Below are 14,249 nucleotides of genomic sequence, written 5' to 3' on the forward strand. Positions count from 1 at the left end.
AGTGAGAGAGACAGATAGAGAAAACCAAAGAGAGAGAGAGAGACTGAGCACCTGCAGCACGGTCCACACCTACACACAGGTGTCAGGAAGAGATAGACACAAAGAGAAAGAAAAGAAAAGAGAAAATAGAGCAGAGGAAATCAGACTGCGGTCAACAAAAAAGCTTTTTCTAGATTTGTCAGTGTGTCAGAGTGTGTGCGCACAAGCGTGTGTGTGTCTGGTTCATTGAACATGCCACCACACCTGTGTGTGTATGTAGGTATATTTGCGGCTGTACTGGACATTCAACTCAAGACAATATACAGCAGTGTTTTTGGACACTTAACGAAATATTCCACGATCAAAAGTTAAGCTCAAACATTGTTGTTTACCACAAAAAATTATTTTGATTTGTCTGTCGATTTGGATATACTTTCGAAACAATGCATATTCTAACAATTATAGATGGGCCCCATTCACTTTCCTTGCAAGCGCCTAATCATAACTTAAATTTTAAATGAAGAAAATTAAGATCCTAACCATTTTGTTAGGTTTCAAATGAGCTACGAGAAAAATAAAGTTATTTCAGTGATGTTCAGACATTTTTAGGTGTACAAATTACTTCTTGGAGCCATTGTATGAAGATCATTTTACCAAATCTTGGTAAACTGAACTTCGCCAATGTTTGTGTTTAAGTGGGATCCATGCATAGCAGAAATGTGTTTATATAACCCTTATGTACGTCTGGCGGTGAAAACACAGGTAGGTGCATATAGCACACATGTGGGAGTGTGAAGATGAATGTATCATTTCCCAGAAATCTGTCTCCTCATACAGGTGCTGTGTGAATCATGTGTGCGTCTCATCCCAGAGACACAGTCAGAGATGACAGATAACACAGTGACATCATCAGACGAGGAGCAGACGACAACACACCACAAGAGGCTTCCAGAATCCTCCGTTCGGTTGACTCTACCACATTTTGATCCAGTTTTAGAGCACATGGCCTTTGTTCCAGAACCACTAGAACTCACTGTGCACTTGAGTCCATGTACGAGATATCACCCAAACTTTAGCCAAAGCCAGGCCAAGTTCATTAGTACTTCGTATTCGTATATCATATTCAACTAAGCATCGAGGTAAACTAGAGCAGGTACTGCTGCTTAAATTGGACAGATCACCATATAATTACCCAGCTCTATTCAGGCCAGTCAGCAGATCAGCTTGTTGTCAAACTTTTTCATTTTCTAAAATCAGCAGCTGACTCATGTGTAGCGCTTTACACAGCTGAGGTGTGAAACCGACATATTTACAGTAGCCCGTTTATAGCAGGTTTTAAAGGTATAGTTCACATCAAAATAACAGATCTTTCAGTAGTTACTCACCCTCATTTCATTCAAAACCTGTACAAATTGCGTTCTGCTTTGTGTGGAACACAAAAGAGGGTATATTGAAAAATGTGTTTTTGTGCCCATACAGTGAAAGTCAATGGAGTTTCGCGTTTCAAATTTTCAACATACTGTTGTAGTAAAAAAATGTCTTTTCAAATAATCACAGGGATGAATTAAAATATACTTTTAATACACACCTACAATGTATAATATAAAAATTCATATAGCAATCTTAGCATTTTGTTAGGTTTCAAATAATAAAGCAATAGATCTACTATATTAAAAATTAGAAAAGTTATTGATGATGAAAGTTATTTACTATATATATATATATATATATATATATATATATATATAATACAATGAAAGTCAACAGGCTGATTTTTATTTGATCAATATACTGCTGTCATAAAAAAAACAAACAAAATAATTTATTTTTAAGCGCGAGATCAAAATTTTATCTCCTCCTAAAGCTTTCAGGCTACATCAACTAAACGCCCCCACAACCACCCAGAAAAACTTATCAGCCATCTAGAAACCAACTGCCTAATAACACCCTATAGCAACCACAGATTTTCCAGCTTTCAAGTCTCACTTCACACGTACAAAGTATTCAACCTGTAATGCAATTACCAATTTTCCTTCTCTAGTCATTTCTGCAGTTCTGTTTGGTGATGCTGGTGGCACAGAAATGACAATCTTCCATCTCCCTTAATCTACAGTAGATTTAGAGTCATGTTTTTATATTTACATGTCCTGACACCTAGTGGTACATAGGCATTACATGTGCAACTTGACGGCTCAATGAAGAAAAAATATAGACTTTCCCTCAATAATTATTACACAATAATAATGTGTAATATGATCGTGTTTGTTCTAAAATAGAGTTAAGTAAACAGTCTTGTGTACAAGCAAGCATTGTAATTCATGTTTCCATAAGGCAGAATCTGTCATTTGTATTTTAAATCAGTGGTTGATGTATTAGAATGCTGCAGAACTGTAATGACCATAGAGATCAGAGATTGGCCAGAGCATAACACAGCAGACGCTCTAGAGCAGACAGTGTGACAGATTTAGCTTGAGGAAATATCACTGGCAGAAGGTTGCTGTTGGCTTTAGGAGTCCAACTTGTACCACAGACTCACAGAAAAATAGATTTGATACACAGTTTGTACAAACATACACATGTATGTGTCTTTTTATACATGAATCAAATAAGACACTTGCAAAACACACCACTCCCCTGTTAAAGGAGTAATTCACCCAATAATAATAAAAAAAGGTTTGAATTTCTTTCATGGCACAAAAACAAAGCTTCCAAGCATTACAAACACCGTGAAATCCAGATGACTTTTGTGTTATATTCTTTTTAAGTCATACGATTTTTTTGGGGTAAGAAACAGGGACAGCTACAGTCCACATTTATAGTAATTGCAAGAAAAATATATATATTTTTGTGCAATACAGCACAATTACTTTAATATTATATTATGTATTATTTTAATATTGACATAAAATGGACATATTTTTGCTAATATTTAGAATTAGATTTTAGAATTAGAAAAATATTTTACATTTTATTCTTAAAGTTGTAACAAATTTCGTGCGTATTTGTTCTTTTTAAAATGTCAGTTAAAATTCTATTATTTATTTTTAGTTATTCAAGTACTTCAAGTTAAACTAAACAAAAATAAGAAATGTTGCCTAGCTGAAAAAGACTACCTGAAATAAAATGTTTCATTTTTAAAAACATTCTATTTAATTACAGTTAAATTTATTTGAAAGTAATGAAAATGCTTTGTTATGGGTTTCATTTTAGTTAATACAGAAGAATATTAGAAAGAAATTCTTAGAAATTCATACAGGTTTGGAACAACATGAGGGTGAATCAACGACATAATACTCATTTTTGGGTGAAGTATCCCTTTAAAATAGCAGACAATGTCTTGAGTGCCCCGAGTCAGAGTTCACCTTTCTCTCCTCCAATAGAGCATGTGACACCGGTGCCCTTTAACCCACAGTATCCTTTAGGCACCTCGTGCAGGTATTGCTGGTGATAGTCTTCAGCATAGTAAAATTCAGTGTGCTCTCGGATCTCGGTGGTGATCTCACCCAGGCCTTTCTTAGTTAGAGCCTAGCAAAAAGACGAAACAGGAACAGACACAGAGAAAGAGACGGTAAATGACGACACATTTCGATATGAAGAGGATAAATGTGATCACGGTCTAGGGAGAAGCAACTCATTTTGAACTGAAACAACTCTTTCTTTTGTATGTGATGTTAAAACCAGACAGAATGTCCAAAACTGTTTCAAAGGGACATGAATGAAGTTCTGTCTCCCTCTAGGGGCCGCATCCATAGACTCCAGCAGAAAAAGGTTTTAGGTACTACTATTATAAACAGACAAAACACCTTTGAACATCAATCACAGTATTTCTAAAGCTCACATGTAGAACTGAGTGAGATGTCTCTACAACAGAAAGAACTCTTTCTTTCTGTTGTAGAGACATCTCACTCAGTTCTATGCGTTTATGTGCTGGCTTTGAGCAATCACAACTGCACTTTTTGAAATGTATGTAGTTTCAAATCTCAGCCACTAGGTGGTGACAAAAGTCTGCTTCAGTTGCTTCTGATTTCATGTCTAACAAAAGAGGCTGCATCTGCATCATAACACCATGAGATACTAACAGCAGCATGGACACCAGAAAAACAAAGATACCTATACAACAACATAACGCCAACATTTGCCATTTGTTTTAAATTATCTCTCTATGATATTAGTATATTTAGAAGGCAAAAAAGATGAGAATGACCTTATAGGATTATTACATGGTTACACGTGCTACAGTGAACAGGAAGATGAACACACAAAGAACATTTAGCCAGGTGTGCATAAAAAGAGAACCAAAAACTTGATAAGTAGAGCATACAAAAAAAAAAAAGAAAAAAAAAAGGCGCCAGTGTGTGAGAATTATGATTACATACATATTTATCCATTTATAGCATATATATATATAGGACACAAAAATGTCTTTAATTAACTTTCTTTAAAAATACAAATAAAAAAATAATTCTTAATTTTCATTCTTGATTTTGCTAGGCCTTTATTAAATAGTGTGCATTAAATAGGGAGGAAGTATGATTTTGGGAAAAAATTTGATGTGTGTGTGGTTATGGTGTCAGAAAGCTGGCGCTGTCAAAGCTCAGTGGTCTGTCTCTCTCTGGTGGAGGAGAACATTTCTGTGGACAGTTAAGCAAAGAGAGACAGAAAGAGAGAGAGAGACAGAGAAACAAGGCAAAGAGAGAGAGAGAGATATTACATAAGCATTTGCATATCTGAATATGCTTCATGTGACTCTGATGATTCAACTAATGTCGCTAAGTGTTCCTGCATCTGCAAATACATACACACACACACACACACACACACACACACACTCATAAACCTGACCATGCTCATGTTAACACACACATTCCCTGTGTACATTTTAACTGCAACAGCTTGGCCTACTTTTAACATAACAACATAAATAATAAATATTAATGCAGCTCTTTCTATGAACTAAAAAGCTATACTTCAAAATTCCTGAAACGGTGATACAGTTTTAGCTTAGCGAGCTAGCTTATTGTTTCTTGTTTAGAGTCTCTGCTAAAAGCTACAGCATCTTTCAAATATTATAAGCTGTATAGTTCTGCTGCACCAACAGAAAAGCATGTGTAGGTGTATATATACAACTATATATACTGTATGTGTGTGATTCACTTTAGTCCAAACATACACGAGGAATGCCAAGGCTGATCTTTGCATGTTCTGTGCATTTACGCACATCTCCACACATGCTTAGTTTGCATGTAAGCATGAGTGTGTGTGTGCATAAGATATAGTCAGGAATCCATTTTGTCATCCTTGGCTGTTCCTGCATTTTGTGAGAGGGAATAAGGCAGCAGAGGGTCATGTGACCTGTGAGAGGAGACAGATCAAAGTGTGAGAGCATGAGCGTCTATGTGCGTGAGATTACATGACATGGAACAGAGAGATATTTTGTTTTTAGATGGGGTGCTTTTGGGAACCTGAGCTATAAGCAACAAAAGCGAATAACATTTTGGATGAAAAGTCAGTCTATTTAGGCCTGTTACCACTACATGTATGATTATCATACAGCCCTTTTCATTATCAGAATCAGCTAACATGCTTAAAATGATCAAAAGCTACATTTTCTTATGGCTCTAGAGGACATTTGGATTGTTTATTTTTAAAGTCAATGTCAAATGCCATTAAAAAACAATTTATCTTACATAAACTGATGTCCCAGAATGATACGGGATATTCCAACAGGAAAAAACGAACAAAAACTTGATCGTCTGAGCCAAAGAGAAAGTGATATTTTACATAAACTCTTTATTTTGCTTATCTATGGGTTATAAAGGGATCGAACAAAAACAAAAAAAAGACTATAAACAATATTATCATAATAATTAATTTTAAAACAAGACATATGTAGGTGCTACATTCTTTTCATAAAAAAAGCTTTTTTACTTAAATGTTACATTTTACAAAATGTTACTTTTGATGAATAATTATAACTTTTTTAAATATTGGGAATAATATAAAAGCATTAAATTGCACATAAGATGAAAAATATAAATAACATCAACACGCAAAATCTTGACATTCACATCACATTTGTGCATTGACTTTTTCTTTTTAAAAAAAAATTAAATCTCTCAACATTATTTAATCTGGGCCATGAAGAGATGAATCTCAATGCCCCCCCCCCCCCCCACCAAAACATAACCATAATAAATAAATAAATAAAATGTTGATGTCTGCAGCATAACACAAGTAGATAAAGAAAATTCATAAACTTCCATTCAAATCCCCAAAATAACTCCTCGGAGAAAGTGCTTCACTGCAGCAGAGTTGTACCTCTACTCTATCTTCCTGCGTCTCGCTCCCTTTCACTACTGAATAAAAACTCTTTGATGTTCTGCAAATTCCTACATTTTATTACTGCACCCCTCCCCTCCTCAACCACAGCGCTTAAAAGAGTGCTTCTTCCTCTCCCACTCCCGCGTTTCCTTCTCCTGACTGCCCTCACTGATGGTAGAGTTTTGGGAGACTCTGATGGAGTGCAACTCTCAATGGATGCTAATAATTCATTTCCCGTCTGCGTGTGATGTCGGTGTCTGATTCATCACCTGAATTTGACCTGATGGAAGTGTCCTCAAAAAGGCCTCATCAATCTCTTCACACTCATCACGTCTGTCTTTCATTTCAGTGTCCCTCTTCAAATTCTCACTCTCCACTGCCAGACAATCAGCTGTGCTTTTCCACAGTATGACGGATGCACACACGTCCGCTCCTCTGTATTTGAACAAGACTCTGGACTAACATGTCTAATCTCATCACGGCTGCTTATGTAACCGAGCCGTTCTTCGAAACCACTTCTGATTCGCTATGCCCACAGAGAGATATCAAGCATCAACTGCAGGGAAAGGCTATGAAGTCTGGGAAATGTGAAGCCCTTTTAATAAACACATTTAAAAAAAGATTTCATGCGATCTGGAGTTATTCGTTCTACACAAAAATCTTCATGTTGCATGTAATATCACCTACTGTACAACATTCACATACCATACAAAACACTCCAGATAGAATTTACAATTTACCAGTTCTCAAAACATACTTATTATTTTTAAGCAATTAATACTTCTATAATTAATAATATAAGCAAGGATGCATCAAATTGATCTTAAGTGACAGTAAATACATTCATAATGTTACAAAATATTTCTATTTCAAATAAAAATTTGTTTTGAACTTTCTATTCATAAAGGATTTACTTAGCCACAAAAATATTAAGCAGCACAACTCTTTTTAAGAGAAGTGTTATTTAAGCACCAAATTAGCATATCAGAATGATTTCTGAAAAATCATTGCTGAAAATTCAGCTTTGCCATAACAGGCATAAATTACGTTATAAGTTATTATGAATTTTGTGATAGTATTTTTCAACATTACTGTTTATACTGAATTTTTGATCAAATAAATGGAGCCTTGGTCAGCTTAAGAGACTTCTTAAGAAATCCTACCAACCCGAACCAACATTTATTTATTAAATTTTTAATTGAAGGTGCCTTAACAGTGCTCTGGCCCAGTTTAACCCCTGCTGACATGCAGTCTGTGGGGTGCAACCACTTCTGCCTCACTATATCTGTGTGTTTGTGTACATTTCAGCTTGTGGGGTCACTGGGGCCCATCAACAGCACGTCCGTTACGGTCCCCTGATCTGATTGTGTCCCTTTAACCACAGCTGCCTCCTGCAAGCCTGACCTTTCACCCTGATACGCACAAGGCCAAGGCCAAGGGTCACCCAACCTCCCTCATTCCCCTCACCCCCAAATCACATCTGAGCCCTAGAAGCAAGACCGATGAAATGAGGAGCAAAGGGTTACTCCAGGGATGGTTACCCAAGCTCCTGCATCTCACAAAACAAAGCATTATCACACTAGTTTGACAGGGATAACAGTCCAGCCATCCAGATGAGCTGCGTTCATGAGCATCCACAAGCGCATCTTTCTGACAGGTGTGGGCGGTCAGCGTTTGACAGTGGACAGTTTGAGAGTGGCAAAGAATGGAAAAGAGACAGCTTCCGGAGATAAATCAGTGGATTTCAACTGTGGTGACATTTTATTAACTAAATTGAATTGCGCATTTATGTACATTACTGTTCAAAATGTTGGGGTCTCTAAGTTTTTTAAAAGAACTTTATGTTCACAATGGCTGCATTTATTTGATCAAAAATACAATAAAACTACAGTAACACTGTAAAACATTATAATCCACAGCTGCCTCCTGCAAGCCTGACCTTTCACCCTGATGCACACAAGGCCAAGGCCAAGGGTCACCCAACCTCCCTCATTCCCCTCACCCCCAAATCACATCTGAGCCCTAGAAGCAAGACCGATGAAATGAGGAGCAAAGGGTTACTGCAGGGATGGTTACCCAAGCTCCTGCATCTCACAAAACAAAGCATCATCACACTAGTTTGACAGGGATAACAGTCCAGCCATCCAGATGAGCTGCGTTCATGAGCATCCACAAGCGCATCTTTCTGACAGGTGTGGGCGGTCAGCGTTTGACAGTGGACAGTTTGAGAGTGGCAAAGAATGGAAAAGAGACAGCTTCCGGAGATAAATCAGTGGATTTCAACTGTGGTGACATTTTATTAACTAAATTGAATTGCGCATTTATGTACATTACTGTTCAAAATGTTGGGGTCTCTAAGTTTTTTAAAAGAACTTTATGTTCACAATGGCTGCATTTATTTGATCAAAAATACAATAAAACTACAGTAACACTGTAAAACATTATAATTAAAATTTGTTCATTTTATTAGATTTTTAATTACATTTATTCATGTGATGGCAAAGCTGAATTATCAGGAGTTATTACTCCAGTCTTCAGACATCATTCTAATATGCTGATTCTGTGCTCAATATCATCAATGCTGTAAATTATTGTCTGAAAATGGCATTTATTCAAAAATAGAAACATTATAAATGTCTTTACTGTAACTTTTGATCAATTTAATGCATCCTTGCAGAATAGAAGTATTAATTTCTTTTACTGGCCCTAAACTTTTGAATGGTAGTGTATCCTTATTTCTCACTAATGTCCCCTCTAACGCATAATATAGAAAAATGACATAAACCATGAATGAGAATAGTAAAAATGATTTATAAATAAAAGTAAATAACGTTTATTATATATATATATATATATATATATATATATATCCTAAAAATGCAAATAGTTCTCTTGTAGGGCTTCTTGTAAGAAGTAAAATAATTATTTTGAACTTAAAACAATAAAAGTCTATGATATGTCCTAATTTAGATTAGCTCAATTAAATCTTTAAAAAAAAACAGAAGTAATAATAAAATCTTAAGGAAAATCTAAAAATAAAAAACTTTTAAGTTTGGTTAAGTTTGAAGGGGTAGGACTAGGGGTTATGAAAATACCCTTAATTCATTATAAAGCAACAGAATTCAAAGGAAAGTTTGTGTGTGTGTTTTGAGATACTGCACCTCCTGGTACATATGCTTGCTTCTCATGGCCAGCTCTTGCTGTCCTGGGCTGTAGGTGTAGATGGCAGAACGATACTGTGTGCCATGATCATTCCCCTGTGCCATTCCTAAAAAATACACACACACACACACACACACACACATAAATGCTTTAGAAAAACACACCCCAGGAATTTGCAGTCCTGTCACTATATACATCAATCTTTTTAATGACGTTTCTATTATTAGCAAGCAACATCCAATTCTGTTCTGATATTGCTGCAAAAAAAGGATAGAAAATATGAAAAAAATATCAGTCTTTGAATAATTTCCTCCTTGTTAACATATGGAAACATGTTTGTGTTTTCCAGTATTCCCTTGTCATTTGTCAGTGAATTTACTTTCTCTCTTGTATCTTTCTGCAGAACTGGATGTCGGCTATCTTGCCATGAGCTCTCTGAAGCCCTCTCTTCAAAGGCCAAAATACTGGATTCTGATTGGCTGATCCTCCAAAGTGCCAAAGCGACAGTCACTGACCTTCCCTGTGACCCTGAGGCCTGAGTGTCATCACAGCCACCAAACACATCACACAGCCAAGTTACAGTGCAAAATGTTTCTAGAAAGAGATTTGGACACTTAATTAACACTTGCCACTGCACAGGCAGAATATCCAACCAAACATTTACCATCTGCAAACAAATGACATTCTGATTGGCTGATCCTCCAAAGTGCCAAAGCGACAGTCACTGACCTTCCCCCTGTGACCCTGAGGCCTGAGTGTCATCACAGCCACCAAACACATCACACAGCCAAGTTACAGTGCAAAATGTTTCTAGAAAGAGATTTGGACACTTAATTAACACTTGCCACTGCACAGGCAGAATATCCAACCAAACATTTACCATCTGCAAACAAATGAAGGAACTATTCTGAGACATTTTGCAAATACTTTTAAACACCTAGTGGATCAAAGTCAGTTAAAACAGGTGTATTATTAACTAACTATGGACATGATCCACCTACATTTGACAACCAATCCACACACTTTTAGTCTACATTTTAAACAGTATAGGATTTGTAAGATTTTTTTTTATATTTTGAAATAAGTCTCTTATGCTCACCAAAGCTGATTTTATTTAAAAACACAGCAAAAATATTAAGATTGTGTTATTATTACAACTTCAAATAACATTTTTTTCCCGATTTTGAATATATTTTAAAATGTAATTTATTCCAGTGATGAAGCTGAATTTTAAGCAGGCATTACTCTAGTTTTAGTGTCATATGATCTATGAGAAATAATTTAATATGCTGATTTGGTGCTCAAGAAACATTTCTTAATATTATCGATGCTGAAAACAGCTGTGCTGCTTATTATTTTTGTGAAAACCATTACACATTTTGCTTCACGATTCTTTGATGAATAGAAAGTTGAACAAACAACATTTATTTGAAATAGAAATCATTTGAAACATTATGGATGCATTTACTGACACTTAATGAATTGAATCGCTGAATAATAGTATTATTTAATTATTAAAAAATCTGGACCCCAAACTTCTGAAAGGTAATGCATTTAAAATAAAACAAAACAAAAAGTACTATTCGTTTAAAATAAAATCTTCTTAGTTAGATATTTTATTACATTTAGCAACGCCATTCAGACATTTTTAACTGTGGTTTAAGTGGCCAAATACTTTTTAGTGTCACTGAATATCAAAACCCTGAAATCTACCTGGTCTCATATGAGTAAAAAAGGAGTTAAAAACTAAAAGGAAATGATGAGCACTCAATGTACCGAGACAGGAGCGCTTCTTTTTTCAGCCTCCATCACAGTGCTTAGTTATTATTGATGATCCTCCCTGTTCAAGCTGAATAATATACAGAATCTCTCCTCTCAACACACAAATGGCGCACATGAACCGAGAGTGGAGAACGCTGCAGATGTGTCGTCAGCGCACAAACAGGGTGAGAGCAGAGAGCTGGGCAGAAGCTGACTCCATAAATGTCACACGCAGTCTCTCTCTCTCCATAACATGGCTTTCCGCAGGAAAACTTTCTGTTAACGCAGAGGTTAAGAAGCATCACCCTTTGCTTTAGATGGAGGGAAGAAAGGAAAGATTTACTATGTGTACTTGTGAGTGAATAAGCTGAAACACACACGAGAAAGCACACACACAGCATCATCCAGACAGATACCAATCCTTTAAGGCTGCTTTGACCAATCCAGACATTTCAAATATCAGCACTTATGTGGCTCTCCTGGTGGGATGACGAGGAAGGAGGGGAAAAAAAGATTGGAAGAGTGAATGAAAAGGATAAGATGAAAACCACATATTTATTAATGTTCAGGTTTTTTGAAAATGCGTGAGGGACATTAGTTCTCAAGTTACTAGAAATAAACACAGATGTTACTTAAAGGGATTGTTCACCCAAAAATGGAAATGGTCATTACTTACTCACCCTCATGTCGTTCCAAACCTGTAACTTTCTTTCTTCCGTAGAACACAAAAGAAAGGATGAACAATGGATGTCAATGGTCACCAAAACGGTGTTGTTACTATCATTTTTAAAAATCCTTAAATACTAAATCCGTCATCAGTCACTTTTTTTCAGTACTGGTTGATATTGGATATTCAATTAAATTACCTTTGTTGTCATGTAAATTCATCTTTAAAAACACTATAATTTAATAGTAAAAATAATTACTATTTAAGTAAAAATAATACTTTTTTAAAATATAACCTTTTTAAAGCATTTAAAATGACTGATTTAACTTTTCAAAACATTATAGAGTTTTAATATTGGCTTTTTATCGGTTATCATCGAAACATGAATCATATTTCTTGGTGCTTTTTGCTCTTACAACAATTCTTGTAAGAGAAAAAAGTATACAACATTCTCAATTTCAAATAACCTAAAAAGCACATATTAGTACCTAAAAGGTACAAAGGTGTAGGTTTTAAAAAAGGTACTGCCCTGGTGACAGATTTTGTACCTTTTTTTCCCCTGAGAGTGAACAGAACACAGATTTGAAACAACATGAGGGTGAGTAAATCATTACAAAGTTTATTTGTAGGTGAAATATCCCTTAAAATTAAAATGATAAAACATCAACAGTGTGTTTGTGATGTGAAGCCTGTGAACTGACACCAGAGATCTCTCAGTGTCTTTCAAAAGCTACATTTTCGCTGTCACACAAAATGTCAATCATGTGTCACACTGATGGCTCTGAATCTTAGTCTGCTTGGTTTATCACTTTACTCATGAACTCTGTGGCTTGCATTTCTGTGACCGAAGTGCCTCTCAGTGTTTGTGGACAAAAACAATTTCTAAACACTGAGGAGGCTCAAATGTATGCCGACAAGAAGACACAAATTGACGTGTGCAAGGTATTTGTATTTTATAAAGGAAGTTCGGCTATTGTTTTGTTGATAAGTTGATGGAGTACGTCCACCTTTTGTGTTTGTGAAGGTGCATGTGTGATGCTTTAGTGAGTTTGTGTATGTTTGTGAATTTGAGTGTGTATGATGCAGGGAGTGTATGTGTGTGAGGGGTTGTTCAGAGCACTGTTGTGTGTGCCCTGTGGGTACGGTGAAGCAGTGTGCGTGCGAGAGCAGCCAACTAAGAGGAATGGTGCAGAGCTGGGTCTATTTTTACACCTCTTATGTAACACACACACACACACAAGCTCACAACCTTATTCTTTTGCACACACACACAAATTCTTACATTCTCCTTACAAATAAAAACACACGTTTAAAATGTGATGTAATTGTAATATGGTTTGTATATATATATATGTGTGTTTATTTTTAGTATGTATCAGCTAGCATTTCACTGATGAAAAAGGGAATATAAAGGGGTCATCGGATGCTAAATTCACTTTCACATGTTGTTTGAACAAAAATGCGTGTTAGCAGTGTGTGTACACATCTAACCTATAATGATAAAAATACAACTAGTGTTATTTATTTATTCCTTAAATATAATATCCCCTTTTTCAATGGTCAGAAATGCAGAATGCAGTATTTTGGGTTTTCCCCCCTAAAATATGATTAAAAACCATGCTGTGTATTGTAAATAACCTTTTATACTTTAAATAACTTTGTAAGTAGTAAAACAACACAAACGTAAATGGGGAAAAATGGGTTTTAAGTTTAGAAACATTTTGAGTCTCCCCTCCCTTGCCTCACAGTGCTTTGGTCCAATTGCCTGCTTTCCTCTTTTACATCACCTCAGATTTTACCATACGAACCCCGCTGAAAAACGTATTTTACCCCCCGGAACGTGATTTATTTCTTTTTTACTGGGGAACCCTCCTCGAAACGCGATTGGGCTAGTTTTAAGTAGCAACAGGGCAGGTTTTGTTGCGAAAACCTGGCAACCCTGCATCACCTACACACTAGTGTTGTTTTTGGCGGCCTGTTTTCATTTTAGTTTTAGTCTAGTCTTTGTGTGAAACTGTCATTTTAGTTTTTATTAGTTTTAGTCACGTTCAAAACACTGTTCTAAATAATTCCGCAAGTGGGGCTTGAGGAAGTGACGTCGCCTGTGTCTGCGCAGAGCGACCTGATGCAGCCCCTGAAGCGAGACACAGGAAACAGAAATACTGCAAAATAATAATAATAACGAGACGAAATAACGTTATAACATTTCGTTTCATCTCGTTTTGGTCAACGAAAATGAAGAGACATTTTAGCATAGTTTTTATTTTGTAAGCCACATTTCGTCTCGTTTTTATTCGTCAACGATATTGCATTGTACATTTAATTATCGTCATCGTCACATGACCAGCATTTTCGTCTC

At 36.0% G+C, this 14,249-nt stretch overlaps 1 protein-coding gene across 2 annotated transcripts in view; it reads right to left on the bottom strand.

The window, feature by feature from the left end:
- Window positions 1–3,129: 3,129 nt before the first annotated feature.
- LOC107590893 (peptide methionine sulfoxide reductase MsrA 1-like) overlaps window positions 3,130–14,249 on the bottom strand; it is a 40,846-nt gene continuing 29,726 nt past the window's right edge. Inside the window, exons 5-6 of one of the 2 annotated variants that reach the window (XM_016279837.1) lie at window positions 9,462–9,568; window positions 3,130–3,504 (exon numbers count right to left, since the gene is read on the bottom strand). In XM_016279837.1, coding sequence (XP_016135323.1) covers window positions 3,331–3,504; window positions 9,462–9,568 — 281 coding nt within the window. In that variant the 3' untranslated portion in view covers window positions 3,130–3,330. Of the gene's footprint in view, window positions 3,505–4,471; window positions 4,611–9,461; window positions 9,569–14,249 lie in introns of those variants that run through there. The other variant, XM_016279838.1, reaches the window with a different exon arrangement.

Source organism: Sinocyclocheilus grahami, unplaced genomic scaffold, assembly GCF_001515645.1.
Source record: "Sinocyclocheilus grahami isolate Dianchi unplaced genomic scaffold, SAMN03320097.WGS_v1.1 scaffold134.1, whole genome shotgun sequence".
NCBI lineage: Eukaryota > Metazoa > Chordata > Actinopteri > Cypriniformes > Cyprinidae > Sinocyclocheilus > Sinocyclocheilus grahami.